The 20,078-nt window shown below is 47.7% G+C and overlaps 1 protein-coding gene and 1 pseudogene across 1 annotated transcript; one reads left to right on the top strand and one right to left on the bottom strand.

The window, feature by feature from the left end:
• Positions 1-8,479: 8,479 nt before the first annotated feature.
• ALPI (alkaline phosphatase, intestinal) lies at positions 8,480-13,733 on the bottom strand. Its single transcript, XM_036319851.1, has 11 exons — positions 13,505-13,733; positions 13,309-13,425; positions 13,081-13,196; positions 12,731-12,905; positions 12,474-12,646; positions 12,084-12,218; positions 11,915-11,987; positions 11,666-11,800; positions 11,388-11,579; positions 11,051-11,167; positions 8,480-10,939 (listed from the first exon to the last, which is right to left on the bottom strand). The coding sequence occupies exons 1-11, from the start codon at positions 13,599-13,601 to the stop codon at positions 10,632-10,634; spliced, it is 1,638 nt and encodes a 545-aa protein (XP_036175744.1). The 5' UTR covers positions 13,602-13,733; the 3' UTR covers positions 8,480-10,631.
• A 4,624-nt stretch (positions 13,734-18,357) lies between these two features.
• LOC118661091 lies at positions 18,358-19,358 on the top strand (annotated as a pseudogene).
• The last annotated feature ends 720 nt before the right edge of the window (positions 19,359-20,078 follow it).

Genomic DNA, 20,078 nt, shown 5'->3' with positions numbered 1-20,078 from the left:
AGACTTCGATGTGTTAGACTTCAGTGTGTCTCTTTATATGGATTTATGGATTATATGATCTAATTTTAAACAAACTAATCCTTCCAAACAATCAAGGGGCTTACAAAATAGTACCGAAAAGAAACTTGCAAATAACACCAGTAATTCATGCAGGTGAACAACCACAGAAGCAGCAGCTGAGACCCTTCCTCCCTCCTGATACATGCTTGTCATCACCCCTGGAACAGACCCAAGGAGAAGTTAGCCTCCAATATCTATAATAATAAAAGCATGATATGCAAATAGACTAAACGGCCGAACAGCAGAACAACCGTCTGGATGACCACGCTGTGACATGCACTGGCACCAGGCCAGCCAAGGCGGGTGCAATGCGATTGGTCGCCCCTCCCCCCAACCCCTCCCCGCCATCACCTCATGATCTCCCTGCAGAGGGAGGCCCAGGCAGACTGCGAGAGGGTGCAGGCCGGGCTGAGGGACCCCCTGCCCCCCACAAACCCCGAGTGCACAAATTCTGTGCACTGGGCCTCTAGTGTATATATTAAACTAAACTGCTTCCGTACCCCACCCCTATCATCACTGAAAGCTTGCCCCGAATGCCTTGTGCCTTGAGATATTAGTCAATGACAACACAGAATCCTTGTGGTGAGCAAGGCATTTAAAAAGTAAGCTTCCAGAACACAGAGATGAACTCCCAATGATGTTGAGAGTTACATGCTGTCCAACCAGTACTTCTGGATATTTCCCTAAGCAATGATAAATATTTGGAAAGCCCTTTAAAGTTCCTTACATAATAACAGAAGACAAAAAACAACTACCACCAGGCACTTATTCTTCCTACTGCAGTAAAAATGGCAGAGACAATGAACAGAAAATGATCTGTCGACAAACCGAAAAGCATTTCTTTGTCAGCAAATACTGTTGGAAGATGTAGAGAAAACACTGCCGTAGATTAGAAGGAAATGTAAGAGCAAATTACCCAGTGTGGGAGGTTTGCTATACAGTTGGCTGAAAGTACAGATGTTTCTAACACATCTCAGCTTAACGTATTTGCTGAATTCTGTTCCAATAATGAAATCCACAAACCACTTTTTTTTTCATGAACCACTAAAGGGGAGATACAGCAGGGAATATATATTCTCAACAGTAAATGTCTTGTTTAATAAAAACAATGTCATATGGGGAAAACAGTGTTAGCGCACCCGTCGATGGAACCGTTACCCAGAAAGGATTTTTTTATTTTAAAGGATTTTGATGGCCCAGGCACAGTCAGAGCATTGCAGGAAAGGGCTAGCGGCCCCAACAGCACATAAAATGCTGTAGAGCCAGCTGTGACCTTAACTTTATAAACAAAACTTGTCCTAGTAGTGTTGGAGCCTAATGATACTTGATAACGTGGGGGAGGGAAACTTTTCCTTCTAGACTCTTCTGATGGGGTGGGAGGGCACTTGAAACAGTTTTGTTTTGTGTGTGTGTGTGTGTATATATATATATATATATATATATATATATATATATATATATAATTATTGTTCATTCTCTCCTGAGGGTATTTTTTCCATTGATTTTTAGAGAGAGTGGAAGGGGGTAGGGGGTGGGGGGAGAAGGGGAGAGAGAAAGAGAGAAAGAAACATACTAGTAGATGTGAGAGACACATCAACTGGTTAACAGATTAACAAGGGAAAATGACCAAATTTAACTACATGCACGCAGATGGGAACCCCACATACACGAGTCAGAGACCCCACAGACATGGGAGTTCAGGGACGGAAAGGAAAATGGAGTACGTATGACATTCTGAGCTAGGGGTGAGGTAAGGCACCTGGGCTGCAGGGGAGGAAGGTCATTGCAGGACGATAAGAAGGGCGGATGCTCAGTAATTAGAAATTTGCCTTGCCCTGTAGATAGGTCATAAAACATTCTTTCTGATGATAACTCTTATTACGGGCAAGGCCCCTAATTCAAATTCTTTAAGGGAGAGGGAAAAGATTATGATGAACTGCAAGGTCTCGGTTGCCTTCAGCTCAAAATAATTCCCACGTCAAAGTGGCATAGCGAGGGGAGGCCTGTTCTGAGCCCCTCATCCTGCCTTTAAGACTTCCTGAAGCTCTCACGTTCCAGAAGCTGGGTTGAGAGGTTGTTCCATGTCTCATTAAACCAGTCTGTCTTGAGAACAGGTCAGTTCAGTTCAACAGTTTTGCCCCCAAAGTTCGGCTATGGTACAAGCAATCAGGTACATAATAAGAGGCATCTCTATGGAAACAAAAGAAAAATGGTTAGTGACTGGAGCAAACTATAAGCCCGGTTTCTGAGTTCTGAAGGCAGGCAGGCAAGGGGATTTCTAGACATCTGGCTGGAATCATCTTCAGGAGGAGTGAAGGCAGGCAGTGAGGGTCGGACAGATTCTCCTCGTTTGCATTTTGAACGTCTCTGATAGTTTTTCTGCCACAGGCACAAAGATTGTCCATATCTGAGCTGTTGTGATTCCTCTGAAGGTTATACTGGTATCAAGTTGTCCCATTTCAGCTCGCACGACTTTGGAGAGGGTGGTTTGGGTTCTCAATGATTCCCAGTCAAAAGATGCAAGAAACATTGGCAATGTGAGTTTGGAGAGTCATAGCCAGACACTGGAAGAATCCAGGATCCAGTTTAGTTTACACAAAACCTTGAAAGACAATGACCAGCACTAGAATCTAATATCCACAAAAGTGCTTTACTGAAACATAAGTTTTCTCTCTAAAGTCATCCCGTTTTTACCAAAGATAGCCAAATTAAGATTAATTTGTTTGAAATTGTATAGTTTTAATAAACTTGGTGTATTATGTGTATATATACAACAAGAATAGCAATTGATTATATAGGCCCTTTTAAATCTGCTTTGCTGGGACTTTTCCATAAGGAACCTCCTGACTGAACTTTGAAGGCCTTTGATGTAAAGGAGTGGCCTCAGACTTCACCTGCGACACCTGCAGATTTGGGTGAGTTCCTCTTTTCTTGATGTCCTCAAATCGCTTGAGATTCCTGTACTGGCCAAGAAGTGACTTCTTTACTCACCTGGTAGGGCTGCTAAGTTCCCTGCAAGCTAGGTACCAGGCCAACATTTCCAAGGATTTTATTGGCTTCCCCAACTCAAATTTAATTCCTTAAAACTGTCTGGTCATATCTAAGTCTATATGTGACTCTCTCAAATATGACATTCCAGTCAAAGCCTTCGTAACATAACGAGTTTCCAATTGTGCACCATTACAAGAACAAAATTCTTTATTTAAATATCTATATTTTGCCCTAGCCCAGTGGTCGGCAAACTCATTAGTCAACAGAGCCAAATATCAACAGTACAACGATTGAAATTTCTTTTGAGAGCCAAATTTTTTAAACTTAAACTATATAGGTAGGTACATTGTTATTAACTTAATTAGGGTACTCCTAAGCTGGCCTTTGCTAAAAAACGTCCTCAGTCTGATTGAGGTACATTCGATGAGGTCGACCCCTTCCAACTCTCCCATCCACACTCGTCTTGTATACGTGTTTCAGATAGACGAGTGTGGAAGGGAGAATTGGAAGGGGTCGACCTCAGCGAAAGTACCTCAAAACAACGTACCTCCCCCACGCTGTGTATCCTGTGGCCCGCCTGCGCCCTGTCTCCCGTCGCCTGACCGACCGATACCCCCCACTTCTTCAAAATAGACTTGCCCAGGCCGAAAACTGACTTCTGCGCATGGGCCATGAAGTTTCAATCGCACTGTACGTGCGCGCCCACATGTGGTGTTTTGTGGAAGAGCCACACTCAAGAGGCCAAAGAGCCGCATGTGGCTCATGAGCCATGGTTTGCCGACCACTGCCCTAGCCGGTTTGGCTCAGTGGATAGAGTGTCGACCTGCGGACTAAAGGGTCCCAGGTTCGATTCTGGTCAAGGGCACATGTCCAGGTTGCGGGCTCGATTCCCAGTGGGGAGCATGCAGGAGGTAGCTAATCAATGATTCTCTCTCATCATTGATGTTTATCTCTCCCTCTTCCTTCCTCTCTGAAATTAATTAAAAATATATTTAAAAAAGTAAATATCTATATTTTATTGATTTCAGAGAGTAAGGGAGAGGGAGAGAGAGATAATTACAGTCCCATGTAATTAATCCTTCTTTTTGAATCAAGTTTTTCCATTAGTTCTCTTGACCTTGCCCGATAACTGAGGGTGACAGGGTGTGTGACAATCCCAATAACTCTGCACGGCTGACCCTCAAGGCTCATATGAGCTCCTCCGTGAAGTGGGTGCCTCGGTCACTAGAGACTGGGGAAGGCATATCCCAGTGGGAAACACATTTTCTGACAGTTTCTTTGTCACTGTGAGGGCATCAGCCTTGTGGCAGGGGAAGCTTCAACCCATCTGGAAAACATACATGCAACAATGAGAACATATTGATAGCCCATACTGAGTGGCATTGAATGCATTCCAGCTTAAATGCACTATGGTGGATGAAGGAACCCAAAAACCTAAAAATGGGGTTTGCTAGGGAATGGGGAAGATGCGAGTGGCTCTCCTGGGTTTCCCATAACCCTCTTTGTTTAATTTACAGTAATTGTTTAACCGGCTTAGTTTCTCCCAAGGGATAATAAAAGCAGTGAGACGAGGACACACCCAATGCATCTGACCTTTGATTCAAAGAAAGCCTTTGCAGCAGCAGCCTCGGAGGCCTCAGCAGGGCATCACCACACAGGAGGAACCCTCTGGGATGTCATTCCACTCTGGTTGGATGCCTCCTACCCCTCCACCCCCAGGATAGGATGAAAGTCAAGATCAACCTCAAGTGAGGGCCACAGGGGGTGGTTGGAGGCCTCACCCAGAACTCACCATTCATTGGTTCCCCAGAAATACACAAAGAGTAACTGTTTTGGTTGACACTGATGCTAAATGAACTCTAATACATGGTCATCCTAAACAAGTTGTCTGTTCTCCTCAGTGCTATAAACAGCTATGGAAGCCAGACTATTATGATTAGTAGGACCCCGGTTCTGCAAATTGGATGCTCTCCCCTTTGGGAATATGATGTCTTTATCTCCCCTGTCCAGTGTGTAACCCACCCGGGGAGTGCCTGGGGCCCAGGTCTCAGTCAAGAATGCCGGAGGGCATTCTGGGTATTGACATTTAGCAAGGCCAGACCCTACAAACCTCTATTGGAAAATCCACCTCTGAGTACACATAACCACAGAGAGCGGCAAGTAACCACAGAATACCAGTTACCATGAGGAAACAAAGGAACAGGAGAAACTATTCAAGAGCCCATTGTATGGATATTGAGTGTCCTGAACACAATGTCTTTAACAGTCCAGTGCGGCTGGTAGAAAAGCCAGATGGCCTTGGAGAATGACAGTGGCCTCAGAGAACTGACTAGGCAGTGCCTCCTATTCACGCAGCTGTACGGAACACTGCCCCTCTATCCAGGGTTTGGCTGTGGAATGGTCCATGCTGTACTGGACCCGGCCAATGCTTCTTTAGCATACACCTGGCTATCGAGTCCCCAGATCAATTTGCCTTTTCCTAGGAAGGGCAACAGGTGGATCTTCCAGATACTCCCCCAAGGTTATTTACATAGCCCCACCGCAGTTTTCCTTCCCGACCTCTGTGAAATTATATGGATGACATGATGCCGACCTGTGAAGATTTACCTCTGCTACAGAAAACACTATAAGCTTTGCCAGACCACCTACAACAGAGAGAGTGGGCAGTGAATCCACAGACAGTTCAAGGTCCAGGCACCATAGTAAAGTTTTGGGGAATCATGTGGTTGGGTAAGGACCACGTTGTTCCTGACACTGTCATAGATAAAGTACATTCTTATCCCATATAAATAAGTAAGAGGTCCAGGTTTATGTGGGAATTATTGGCAAACTATTTTTTTAATGTTTTTATTGATTTCAGAGAGAGGAAGGGGAGGGAGAGAGATAGAAACATCAATGATGAGAGAGAATCATTGACCGGCTGCCTCCTGCACACTCCCTACCTATGGACACAGACAGTAGGGTGGTGAAGGCCTGGGGTGGGGCAGGAACCAGGTGGAGGGCATGGGGGGGGGGGGAGAGGGACATTTTTAATACTTTCAACAATAAAGATTTTTAAAAAAATTTTTGTACAAGCCCTTGTTGGTTTAATAAGTTCATGAAAGAAACTGCTTTAATGTAGCATAAAATCTTCCCTAGTAATCTAAATATGATTGTTAAGAACTAATAAATAGATGTCAATAGAATAAAAAGTGTTTAGGTGAAACATTTTAGTAATAAATTTATATTTTTAATAGTTTCCCAAAATCTTTTGGTAACTTAAACCTTAGAGTTTTGCTAAGTTGTGTATGATGAAAATTATTCAATATCCAAATCATTTTCTTTTTAAAAATATATTTTTATTGATTTCAGAGATAAAGGGAGAGGGAAAGAAAACTAGAAACATCAATGATGAGAGAGAATCATTGATCGGCTACCTCCAGCACACCCCCAGTGCTGGGGGATCGAGCCCGCAACCTGGGCATATGCCCTTGACTGGAATCAAACCCGGGACCCTTCAGTCTGCAGGCTGACACTCTATCCACTGAGCCAAACCGGCTAGGGCTTCTAGATCATTTTCAAATAAGATAAAATACTAAAGCATTAATTACTAAGTAAACATAAATTTACCCACTTCTGGTTTCTTATTATAGAGAAACTGAAAGATAAAATCAGATTTGTTAATAAATATGGCTTGTGTTTTGTTGAGGAAGCATATATCTCTAAAAATTATGAGATATATTTATTTGTCAGTAAAATGAACTATGTTTGTTGAGGTTATGAAATGTATTCATAACTTTGCCCATCTAAAGAAAGCTAATTGCTTGTTTTTTAGTTTTTACTAAGAATTAAAATTTTTAAGGAATAAAATTTCAATATATAGGGTGTCCCAAAAAATGTATACACACGCTTTTAATAATTATAAAGGTAGTGTTTATTAAAATACATTTCATTTTCAAAATTGAGCTATCAGCTGTTATAGTGTATATACATTTTGGGAGAGGGGGGCACCCTATATATAATTAAGAGTACTAGGAATAGCCCAGTTGGTGTGGTTCAGTGGTTGAGCATCAATCTATGAACAGGAGGTCATGGTTCAATTCCCAGTCAGGGCACATGCCCCAGTTGTGGGCTCGATCCACAGTAGTGGGTGTGCAGGAGCCAGACAATCAATGATTCTCTCTCATCATTGATGTTTCTCTCTCTCTTTCCCTGTCCTTTCCTCTCTCTGAAATAAATAAAAACATGTTTTTTCCTCCAATCTTAGAAATTGAGAATATTAAAGACAAGTGTGCTTTGAACTTCTTCTAGAGCTACATTTATGGTTTTACAAAAATATGTAAGATAAGGGCAATAGCTCAATTCCTCCACAAAACTGGGTAACTTAAGTGGCATCATAGGTTGATCTACCTGTCCAACTACATCACCTCTAACTTGCTTCTTTCCTTCCAGTTACCTAGTTTTTATGTAACGAATAGGAGGAGGTCCCTATCAGGCTTTGAATCTCAGCTTCCAATTTGGCCAAATTTCTGATCATCATCACAAAATCCTTTCATGTGTCTTGTCAGACTTCAGCCAGGACGAACGGTAAATATTTCTGGCAGTATTATACAAGTTGAGGTGCAGAGGTTGCTACTTCCCAGAGTCATTCCCTCTGATAGCTCAAAGAAAGAACGGATGGCAGCTTATCTCCGGCCGGCAGTCAGCCACACCAAGCCCTGAGGACCCAAGCAGCAGCCATCCCCAGGAGGAAAGTGCAAATAAAAACCAAGAGCACTCAGACCAAATAATGAACAGTCACTGTGCCCAAAGAACTAGGTCCACAAATATTTCTCCTTATCTAAATGTAGAAAAGGGCCCTAACCGGTTTGGCTCAGTGGATAGAGCGTCAGCCTGCGGACTCAAGGGTCCAGGTTCGATTCCGGTCAAGGGCATGTACCTTGGTTGAGGGCACATACCCAGTGGGGAGTGTGCAGGAGGCAGCTGATCAATGTTTCTCTCTCATCAATGTTTCTAACTCTCTATCCCTCTCCCTTTCTCTCTGTAAAAAATCAATAAAATATATTTAAAAAATAAAATAAAATAAAATAAATGTAGAAAAGGAGCCTCGCCTCTCGGCCTCCCCTGCACTCCGCAGGTAGACACCCAAGAGTCTGACGTGGCAAGAATTCTTATGGTTTTTTTGCCAACTCATGCTAGTGGTCCCTGGACCTTCCTACTGCAGCTTCAGGGTGAGCAGTGCCCAGTGGGTGAGGTGTCCTGCTCACAGGAAGAAGGTGTGACCCGGATACTCTCCCGACGAGCAAGAACGAGTCATCATTTTTTTTTTTTTAAATATATATTTTATTGATTTCTTACAGAGAGGAAGGGAGAGGGATAGAGAGTTAGAAACATCGATCAGCTGCCTCCTGCACGTCCCCTACTGGGGATGTGCCCGCAACCAAGGTACATGCCCTTGACCGGAATCGAACCTGGGGCCCTTCAGTCCGCAGGCCGACGCTCTATCCACTGAGCCAAACCAGTTAGGGCAAGAACGAGTCATCTTGATGGCAATGTATTGAAAAGGGCTCTCGTGAGTTTTCCTTCTTCTCTTTCTAACTTCCCTCCTAATTCAAGACCAAGCTGCTGACATGTCTTGAGTGACAAGAGCTGTCAGTCTGAGGCCCCCAATAAAAACCTTAAAAAACACACTTTCAATGTGTCTGTCCCTTCAAGATAAAGACAATCAAACAGATATTAGGAATATTCCCATGGACACCTGACTTGGCGGCCAACAATGTGTTTGACAATACACCCCCTCATACCTACACATTGAAAAAACTTGGGAGCAGAAACTGTTGTAAAATTTAGATATAATTTTTATACCATAAAAATTCACCCTTTTAAAGTGCACAGTTCAATGTTCTTTAGAATGTTTGAAGTTGTGTGGCCATCAACACTAATTCTAGAATAATCTATTTCTGAAACCTTAGAGTTTTAAAATGTAGGCCTACCTTGGGTTTTGAGTCCATTTATGAAACAAACATGTGGCACCTTCCCACTGGTGAGTGAGATCAACTGACTGACAAAGGGAAGACAAATAGTAGCTGGATTCTAACACAACCCTTTGCACAACCCATGGATGGAGTTCCCAGTGAGTGAGGCGCTTCAGTGAGCCCAGCTAATGATGCCCCTCTTCCATTGCGCTCCCATTCTGAGACAGCCACTGACATCCAGGATTGGACTAAACTGCCCTGAGACCCAGGCCTTCAAGGTGATGTTAGTGTTAATCAAGATGTTAGTAAATGAGGACGCATGCTCTACCATCTTAGTATTTCCAGTGAGAGCCTAGTGGTTTTCTGCACCTTTGTCAATGGACAAATAAATCAGTAATTCTGTTCAAATGCATTGAAAAATATGGTTGATTTCACCTTTCTGGGATTCTTTTAAATGTTCCCTTTGGGTGGGTTAGGTACTCGTAAGTGTAGCTCTACTGGAGTGGGTACCCCAGAATGTTGGCCCTGGGATGGAGGTCAGACAGGCTTGTGTCCACATCTCCCCTGGGGTTTCCCATCTCCTGCTTCTGCCCCACTCCCTCCAACAAAACAGAATATAGTCTTCTCCCCACAGGAGCCAGGGCGATATTTCCTAGAGTCAGGTCTGTTATGCCCGTGCTCAAAGCCTTGTGATCACATACGAGTCTGTGGGTCAGTTCTGAGCTCCTCCCCCAGGCGCACCCCTCCCTTCAGGGGTTCTCTCCTTTGATCCAGCTGTTGACCTCCAGCAGCACGTGACTGCTGCCTCAGGATCTGTGCAGGCTGTTCTTTCAGCATTGCTCAAGCCCTCCTGCCTCCAGTCCGGGCACACCTGTCTGCTCCTCAGGGAGCCCCTCCCTGCCCCCTGCCCTCCTGCTCTGCGTCACCTTTCCCCTCCCCGGACTCACACACACATTCTGTGGCCCCACATGCTAATGATATTTCTTTCTAGAACATATCAGCATTGGCATATGTTGTATAACAGTTTTGTTGATTATTCCTGTGTCCATCCCAGAAAGAGGCCCCTGGAGGGCAGGGCATCTCCTGGTCACCAATCTATGCCCAGTACCCACACGGCTCAGGGTGGGGCCAAGGCTGCTCTGGGGTTGCCCAAAGCTTCTTGGGTCTCCTAGTCTGAAAGGGCATTGGGAGTGGCTTGGGACGCTTTTCTGTGTCTCTATCTACTCCTCTGTGTAATGGTACCAGGCCCAGGCCCAGTGATTCTGTCGAAGCGCACCCCCTCCCCCATGGGGCCCCTTCCCCTGTGTGACTCCTCCATCAACAAGGTGCTCTCAGGGCCAATTGCAGGGTGACAGGAAGCCACTGTTATCAGGGCGCCTGGACATTGCTCAAGTCTCAGTCCACCCAGTTTGGGGCGGGGTGGAGGGGAAAGCCACTGCCTCAGCCTCTAGGGCGCCCCACCATCAGGCCCGCAGGGTGGGGCGGGGGCAGCGCTGCACCAGCTGAGGCTCATTTATTGCCAACAGGTAAAGGTCAGAAGGCAGAGGCCTGAGGTGGGTCCTGGGTTTGGAGGCTTTGGGCAGGGGTTCCGCTGACAGCGGATGGGGGCCTAAGGGAGTGGGGTGGTCAGGGCACCACTCTGCCAAGCAGTATCAGCCACAGTGCCCCAATCACCAAAGCCAGCGAGGGGCCTGTGGACAGTCCTGGGTGCGCAGCGTCGGTGGGGATGCTGGTACTGGTGGGGGGCTCCAGGCCGCAGGCGGCGTAGGGCTCCAGGCAGGCGGCGAAGGCCATGACGTGCGCCACCACGCTCTGCTCCTGCACACCGTGCATCAGGTGCGCCTGCGGGCCACGCGCGAACACCGCCACGTCCTCACCACCGTGGGTCTCAGACGACAGGGGCACGGCCGCCTGCTGCCTGTAGTTGGGGTCACCTGGCCAAAGATGGGGGGTCAGGGTGGGGGTTCAGGGTCCTTGGGCAATTCCCCCCTCCAGGGAGTTCCCCACGGAGGTCACCCTGCCCGCCCACCGGGATGCGCACTCACCACTCTGGCTGTCACTGACGTTGGGACGGGAGCCCCCATTGATTGCGAAGCCGGGGCCATTGCCATAAAGGATGGAGGTGTAGGTCTTGCCATCGGAGGCTGCCTCAGGAGCCAGCCCTGTGGGGAGAAGGGGACCTGTGATGGCACCACCACAGCTCTGCAGCGCCCCCTGTGTGCTAAACCCAGGCACTGCTTGCCTATTGAGTACTTAATCCGCACAAGACCCTTTAAAGTTATGGCTAGTATGACCCCATTTGACAGATGAGCAAACGGAGGCTCAGAGCATTTTCTGCCTCCTAATCGAGGAACAGGCACCTGCCACTCTCCCCAGACCTACCGAAAATGGAGCTGCCACGCAGAGTGTAGCCACCAAAAGTGAAGACATGAGAGTGGTCAGCAGTGACAAGGGTCAGGGTGTCCTTCTCGCTTGTGAGCTGGCTGGCCCTGTCAATGGCGTCATCAAAAGCGACAGCATCTGTCAGTGCGTAGTAAGCTCTTCCCGCATGATGACCTTGATCAATGCGGCCGCCTGCAGAAAGACCACGGGTGGGTGGTGGGGAATCTGTCCTGAATCCTGATCTCCCTCTGCTCAGTGAGGGGGTGCCACTCACTCACCCTCCACGAACAGGTAGAAGCCCCGGGGGTTCCTGCGCAGCAGACGCAAGGCGGCCTCTGTCATCTCCTTCAGGCTTGGGTCCTGCTGGGTGTCTCGGTTGGCCTCATAGTTCATGTCCCCTGGCTCAAAGAGGCCTGTGGGAAAGGGGGCGGGGGTGACTGACAGCCGTGGAGTGGGGTCTGTGCACACATGAGTGTCCAGGGACCCGGAGGACAGGGCAGGAAGGTGGGGGAGGGGTGGGTCATTACCCATGAGGTGTGATACGGAGGGGTCCTGGGACGCCTGAATGAGCGCTGTTCGGTTCCACACATACCGGGCACCCTGGGAGGGACAGAACCAGGCCTCAGCCCACGGCTCTACAACCAGCAGCCCTGCCCTTGGCCCTGCTCTATCCCCTGCCCCAGGAGCCCCCATCACCTCGTGCTTGGCCTGCCACTCCTGGACCAGGTTCCGCATGTCCAACCTGACTCCGCTCTTTGAGGCATCACCAGGGTACTCAGGGTCTGGGGTCCCCTTGGGAAACATGTACTTGCGGCCTCCACCCAGGATCACCTGGAGCCAGAGGAGTAGGGCAGGTGAGCTTGGGGCCTGCCTGGCCCTTTGCCCCTTGAACAAACCATCTCTAGGTCCCCCCCACAAGGTCTGTGGCAAGGCCTGGCTTGCCTGTACCTTCTACACCACCATCCCAAGTGCCCAGAGACACTGCCAGGCCCCAGGCCCCGGGGCTCAGGCTGTGGGTTGCCTGGGACTGTGGCCAGCATGGGGCCCACCCCCTCTGCTCAGGTCCCCATTGCCCTCATGACCCACATCAATGTCCATGTTGGTGATGAGCTGCGTGGCGATGTCCCGACAACCGTCCTTCAGCGCCTGGGCAGGCATGTCTGCATCCGAGTACCAGTTGCGGTTCACCGTGTGCGCGTAGGTGCCGCTTGGCGAGGCATGCTGCACCCTCGTTGAGGTCACCACCCCCACTGACTTCCCTGAGGGTGATGGAAGTCAGGTCAGGGTGAGCCACCGTGCCCTCTGGGCCCGACCCCTGCCCACTAGGCTGGCCCCAAGCCCACCTGCTTTCTTGGCCCGGTTCATCACGGAGATGACCTCGTTGCCATGTGTTGTGTTGCACTGGTTGTACCTGGCTGCTGCACTCACACCAATGGTCCGGTAGTTGGTCTTGACACCACACAGGTAGGCTGTGGCCGTGCCTGCACTGTCTGGCACTTGTCTGTCCACGTTGTATGTCTGGGGACAGAGACACCCTCAGCTCCTCTCTGGGCAGACACCCAGATCATGACACCCAGACACCCTGGGCCCTTAACTCAGACCCCAACCCTCCTGGGGACTTCCCTCCTACCAGGCTCCCTAGGCCCACCCCACCCCTGTGGTGTGGAGCACTCTGAGGCCACCCAGCCCTTACCTTGGCCAGAGCCACGAATGGGAATTTGTCCATGGCCAGGGGGGTCTCAGGTCCCAGCTTGCCATTCTTCTGAGCCTTTAGAATCCGAGCTGCTGACACTGTGGGCACCCCCATCCCTGAGAAGTAGAACCCTGTCAGGTCTGAGTCCGCAGGCATGGCTGTGCCCATAGGTATCCCTGGGTACCAGGACTGTGGGGCTGTGGGAATGAACATGCCATGACCACTCACCATCCCCCAGGAAGAGAATGAGGTTCTTGGCAGCTGTTTGGATGGGCTGCAGCTTCTTGGCGGTGTCCAGAGCCTGGGCTGCCTGGTGGTTCCAGAAGGCTGGGTCTTCCTCCTCAGCTGGCCAAGGGGAGAGGGAGGTCAGGTCAGCCTTGGGGGAGCACCCCATGTGTGGGGCCAGCTGGAAGGGGCCCCTTACCTGGGATGAATCCGAGGGAGAGCTGTATCCTGAGGCTCAGCAGCAGCAGCAGCAGCACGTGGGCTCCCTGCATGCCTGTGGGATGGTGGGCCGGCATTGGAGCCGGGACTGCAGAGGGGCCCGGACCTGGTGAGGTGAGGCTGGAAGTTGGACAAGGCTGAGCCACCAGGGCACCAGCTCTTTGGGGTTAATCAGGGGAGGACTTTATCCCTGGCTATAAAAGTCTCCATGTCCCTCCAATGACGCAGGCAGCTCCCTGACCCCGCCCCTGCCTGCCTGCAGAAGGAAGGTAGTAGGGTGTGGCACAGTGTTGAGGCCTGAACAAGGTGGAGCCTGCTGTCTACCAAGGTAGAGTGGGGTCAGGGCATAGGTGCCCTCAGGGTGAGGAGCATTTGCAGGGTCCTGATGGGGCCACCCTAACTCTCTGCTCCCACAGTCCTGGGAACCCATCACTCCTTCATTCACCTGATTTTATTCTGTGTTCCCCTTGAGAACCGGGCCCAGGCTCAGTTCTGGGTTTGGAGGGAGGTGGGGAATATGGACAAAATGGACAGTAACCTCACAGGGTGAGCTGGTAAGTTCCTAACCTGGCAGTTAATGGGTGAGGATATATCACCTGTAGTTAAAAGGGTTAATTTTGCCTCACATTGTCTCTGTGCACCTAGGTTAACACATCTTTGAAAGTCCTTTTAGACCCCTCAGAAGAAAAACCACCCTCAAGAGTGTACATAATCTTGTTAACTATCCTGTAATCCAATCTTGCCTTGCTTTCTCTTACCCACATGTAATCTTCCTTATGTTCCCTCCTTAATTCCTAATGTATAAAAGAAGCTGCAGATTAAAAGAAGGAAAGAAAGAAACTGCAAACTGACATTCTAAGAATCATTTTTTTCTCAGTCTGTTTCGATCTTACCTCCAGGTATATGCTTTGTTTAGCTCAAATACTTTTTAATAAAAATCTTCTACAGGTTTGGACATTCTTCCATGGGCATTAGTTGGCTCAGCTGGCAGGATTCTAAATAAGCCTGCCCAGGGCCACCTGCACACCCAGGCCAGGTGTTAGGCATCGGTGTGCCCACTGTGCTCCATGGGCTCTTTGACCCTCCATAGGTAAACTTGGGTGAGTCTCCTCTTGAAATCCTTACCCTACCTGCATTAGGTAGTGGTTCCTGGCTTTATTTGAGTTGTTCTTTCTATTTATTTTTATTTGTTCATTGATTTTATTATTATTATTATTTTTTAAAATATATTTTATTGACTTTTTACAGAGAGGAAGGGAGAGAGATAGAGAGTTAGAAACATTGATGAGAGAGAAACACCGATCAGCTGCCTCCTGCACATCTCCCACTGGGGATGTGCCCGCAACCCAGGTACATGCCCTTGACCGGAATCGAACCCGGGACCCTTCAGTCCGCAGGCCGATGCTCTATCCACTGAGCCAAACCGGTTCCGGCTTGCTCATTGATTTTAGAGAGAGGAAGGCAGAGAGAAACATCAATGTGATAAACATCATTTGGTTGCCTCTTGCACATGCCCTGACTAGGGATCGAACACCTTTCAGCAAACAGGACAACTCTCCAAGCAACTGAGCCACACCGGCCAGGGCTATTTGAGTTGTTCTGAATTGGCTCAAAAGAAAACTTAAAAGTGACATGGAAAATTGTACATCCAAGGCTGACAAGCCCCATGACAGCCAGCCTCCCTTCTGTAGTCGGGCAAGTTTCATGTGCAATTTGTAGGGAGCCTCAACTTGAGAGTGTTTACAGAAATGGGGAAATTAGGTAAAGTGATAGCAGCTTAAGATGGGCAAAACAGGTATCTTTAGACACCTCTACGCCATTTTTTGTGTGCTCAATTGGAAAAATCAGACTCTAAAATGGAATTGAACGAATGGGATACTAACTTTGATTAGAAAATAGAAGTCTGTAAAAGGAACACAGGTAAATTTTCCTGTTTAAGAATTTAAGAGAATTTTAAAGACTTTCTGAACTCTCCGATAAATTTTTTTCTCTTCAAGGACATTAATAAGAAACTTTTAGAAACTGTCTTTGAACTAAAGAAGGCTTCTGAGGCTGCCCAGGGCCAGCACCCCACTTCACCTTTCCTCTATCTGCCCTCTCCTTTCTGACCTCCCTTTTCTGGACTTGCCTCCCCTTTCTTCACCTCCTCTTCTCTCCTCATCACCATCACCCTCTACTGACTTAGGGCAAAGTAAGAATTAAAAAACAGCCCAGCCCTAACCGATTTGGCTCAGTGGATAGAGCGTCGGCCTGCGGACTGAAGGCTCCCAGGTTTGATTCCGGTCAAGGGCATGTACCTTGGTTTCAGGCACAACCCCAGTGGGGAGTGTGCAGGAGGCAGCTGATTGATGCTTCTCTCTCATCGATGTTTCTAACTCTCTATCCCTCTCCCTTCCTCTCTGTAAAAAAAAAATCAATAAAAAAATATATTAAAAAAAAAAAGACAGCCCAGAATAGGGCTAGAAAAACAAACAAACAAACTAAAAAAAAACAAAAAAAGCAACCCACACAAATTATTGTAGCTCTGCTTAGAGAAAAGCCAGTCTCAGGATGAGGGGAACCAGCAATAATTTGCTCTCATGGACTAAAGCAGAATTAAGGAATCTAACTATAGATTTTCCTGATCCTCTCTAAGACCCTTTTGGGTTTGCAAAAGAATTTTATTTAATTGTTAGAATATATGATCCTGGATATTCTAACCTGTTTCAACTAATACAGCTACCAGTTTTCTGAGAGCAAAGCAGCAGAATAGCTAAGTAAGGTCTGCTGGAAACTCCTATAGCAGATTTCTAAACAAAATAGAACAGAGAAACAGGCCAAGAAAAATGCAGGGAATTAAGCCCACTGGCTTCACCAAGCTACCCCTGAGATTCCCCCCACCCCCAGAAAATAGATTGGATGAAAATCCAACCATATCAATGAAAACATACTTGATTTCTTTGAATGTTTTGAAAAAAAGTTTCAAACAACATTCAGGATTGTCTCCAGACAGTTTTAAGCAGGGGTCCTCAAACTTTTTAAACAGGGGGCCAGTTCACTGTCCCTCAGACCGTTGGAGGGCCGGACTATAGTTTTAAAAAAAAACTAGTCCGCTGCTAAGCAACAGGCAGAGGAGGCAAAAACACCCGGCGGGCTGTATAAATGTTTTCGGCGGGCCGCCGGCGTAGTTTGAGGACCCCTGGTTTTAAGGAACATCATAAGGATCCAATGCTTAATTCAGCATTTCTAGAAGGATTAGATGAGGCGCTTGTAACTCTGATTGAACAACATGAATTAAACTGGTCAACTACATATGTTAGCAATTCTGATAAACTAGCAATTCTGGCCCATCACTTATTTCAGTGGTTCTCCTTGGCTGCACATTAGAATCACCTGGGAATCTTTTTAAAATCCTGATTTCTGGGCCTCATCCTCTGGAAATTCTGTTTCTTTGTTACTAATGTTGTGGCCCCACCCCATAACAAAGAAACAGAATTTTAGGAGGATGAGGCCCAGAAATCAGGATTTTAAAAAGATTCCCAGGTGATTCTAATGTGCAGCCAAGGTTGAGAACCACTGGCTTATTTGAAACGATTCAAAGGCAGAAAAGGATAAAGCTACTAAAATTATGAATGCATAGCTCCAGCAGCTAAGCCAGTGATGGCGAACCTATGACATGCGTGTCAGAGGTGACACACGAACTCATTTTTTTGGTTGATTTTTCTTTGTTAAATGGCCTTTAAATATATAACATAAACATCAAAAATATAAATCTTTGTTTTACTATGGTTGCAAATATAAAAAGATTTCTATATGTGACACGGCACCAGAGTTAAGTTAGGGTTTTTCAAAAGCTGACACGCCGAGCTCAAAAGGTTCGCCATCATTGCTAAGCCATCAGGTCAGATCTCCCTGAAGGACTTCCCAATGAGGTCAAAAGAGAGTCTCTTTTTACTGTAAAAAGCCACATTGTCTTAAGGAAAATTGTCAAAAACTGAAATGGAATTTAGGAAAAAAAAGGGGGGGGGAGGGGGAGAGAGAGAGAGATAGGAGCAAGCATGGAGCTTCTCTAAGGGTTGTGAGAGGGTGTTTCCCTTCTTCTTACCAATGCTTTATGAGAAATTGAAATTACCCCAGGCCAGTGTTGCTCAGTGGTTGAGCATCAACCCATGAACCAGGAGGTCATGGTTCGATTCTTAGTCAGGGCACATACCTAGGTTGCAGGTTTAATCCCCAGTTTAGGTGGGAAGCAACTGATCAGTTTCTCTCTCACACTGATGTTTCTCTCTCTCTCTCTCTCTCTCTCTCTCTCTCTCTCTCTCTCTCTCCCCCCCCACCTCCCCTTTCCTCTCTCTCTAAAAGGCAATAAAAACATATTCTCAGGTGAGGATTTAAAAAATAAAAAGAGGTATTCCCAGACATCCTGTGGTTCTAAATCCATGTATCCTATTATCAGCCATTCCTGTGGATTGCCAATATTTTTCATAAGATCTCTGTAGTGCCTTCTTCAGCATTCCTGTAGGAAAGACAGTCAATAGCTCTTTACTATCACCTGGAGGAGATCTCTAATTTACTTGGACTGTAATGCGAAGAGATATACGGAAACCCACCCATTTTTCTCAGATACTAAAGGCTGATTTAAATGATGTTGATTTTCCCGGAGACTGAACCCTATCCAATAGGTGGATGATTTAGTTTTATTCTCTAGGACATAACTAGACTCCCTAAAGGACACCATTTACTTATGACAGCAGCTGGCTATAAAATAACACCGTGTCTCAAAAGACAAGCTCCAATTCTGTGTGCCTCAAGTGACGTACCGTGGCAGTCCTATATCTAAAGATGGGATACTAGATGGGTGGCTACCGGGTTTGGGGGCATGTCTTGGGTAGCTGGTGGCAGGGGCTAAGGGTCCGCTCAGCTCGCAGGTTTTAGCACCGAGGCCTGGCATCAGCTGCAACCTCCAGGCTCCAGCAAACGATTGGGGGCCCTGGGAAATCAGTCCTTCCCAGGGCTGCTGCAGCCAGAGAACCTCAGGAGGGAGGAGCTGGTCGGTGTGCTGAGGCCATTTGTGATGGACCAGAAAGGACCACCAGAGACGAACACCAGGGGTCTTCCTGTGACAGGAAAACCAGGGGAGCTGACATTGCTCTCAGTACTGCCAGAGCTGAGCCAGTCCCTGGGGCTCAGGGAGCAGGAGCCCCAGGTTGTCCGAGCATCTGGGAAGGAGACCTGGGCTTGTACTCCTCTCCGGTTGTCCCCAGACAGCAAGCCGCCTCCAGAAGTCTTCGCCCACTCACGAAGAGCCACCTACTGGGCTGTCACTGTTGGGATCTCTGCTACTTCTGAGGGGAAGACCCAAGCAGCTCTGAAACCGGAACACGCTGATGGTGTTGGCTTTGTAGTTTCAGTGAAGCCCCGTCCCGAAAGGACATCCTGGAAGGTGTCAAGAGGACCCTAAGCCACTTCCGCGTGGTGGCCACAGGCTCTGGCTGTGCTCTGGTCCAGCTGCAACCACTAACCGTGTTCCCTGATCACTACAGGTTCACATGGTACTACAGCTCTGCCCTGTGCTCGGGGGCCACAGGTGTTCAGCCCGCATGGGCACTGTCATGGGCCAACACTTTCTACTGCCGGCAGAGAGCACCAAACCCCAAAGACAGGTCCTGGATGAAGCCTTCCGCAGGCGCCTCCACCTGATGCCTGCCCAGGCTGCCCAGATGCCCTTGCACTTCCACCTGCACTGTCTCCACCTCCCGGGCACCAGGCCCAGGGATGCCCCCATAGAGCTTTTGGCACCTTTGTCCTCTTATTTCTTCAGGACACTACAGTGCCTGGGGCTCCACCAACAATAGCCCTCCTTCTGTTCCTGCTGTTCCTCCTGGAAAGTGGTGGGTGTCGGGGGACTGCAGGCTGGAGGAAAATGAGCTCAGTGGGCAACAGGCGGGAAGGTCTTGGTCTAGGGCTCTGTGGTTGGACTAACCTAAGATCACATCCTGGCTAGGCACTTGCTGTATGGTGTTGGACAAACAACTTCACCTCTCTGGACTTGAGATAATAAATGTACCTAACTCATAGTATCATAGTATGGTTTTGAGGATTTGCTGAGAAAGTAAAAAAAAAAAAAAAAATGGGATACTAATTAACCCTGAACAGCTCAGATGACTCTTTGCCTTTCCTCTTCCAAGAACTAGGGAATAGCTCCGGGGCTTGGGAGAGATAGCTGGACACTGTCACAACTGGGTTTCAACCTGTTCATTAATGCCTCCACCTCTATATGCCATATTGAAATCAGATGGACTTGATCTCATTCAAGTAGAAGGGAAACGAAGTGTAGGAGCTCTGAAGGAAGAACCATCTGAAGCTCCAATTTTGGGACACCTAATCATAAACGTACCTTCTTCCCTCTTACACAGGAAAATAAAGAAAATGCTTTAGGAATTCTAACTCAGAAACACGGTGCGCATCATAGCTCTATAGAGTATTACAGTCAGCAGTTAGACCAGCCGTGGGCAAACTACGGCCCGCGGGCCGGATCCGGCCCATTTGAAATGAATAAAACTAAAAAAAAAAAG

This window comes from Myotis myotis, unplaced genomic scaffold (assembly GCF_014108235.1).
Source record: "Myotis myotis isolate mMyoMyo1 unplaced genomic scaffold, mMyoMyo1.p scaffold_m19_p_8, whole genome shotgun sequence".
NCBI classification, from domain to species: Eukaryota; Metazoa; Chordata; class Mammalia; order Chiroptera; family Vespertilionidae; genus Myotis; species Myotis myotis.
This window is presented reverse-complemented; position numbering and strand designations above follow the sequence as displayed.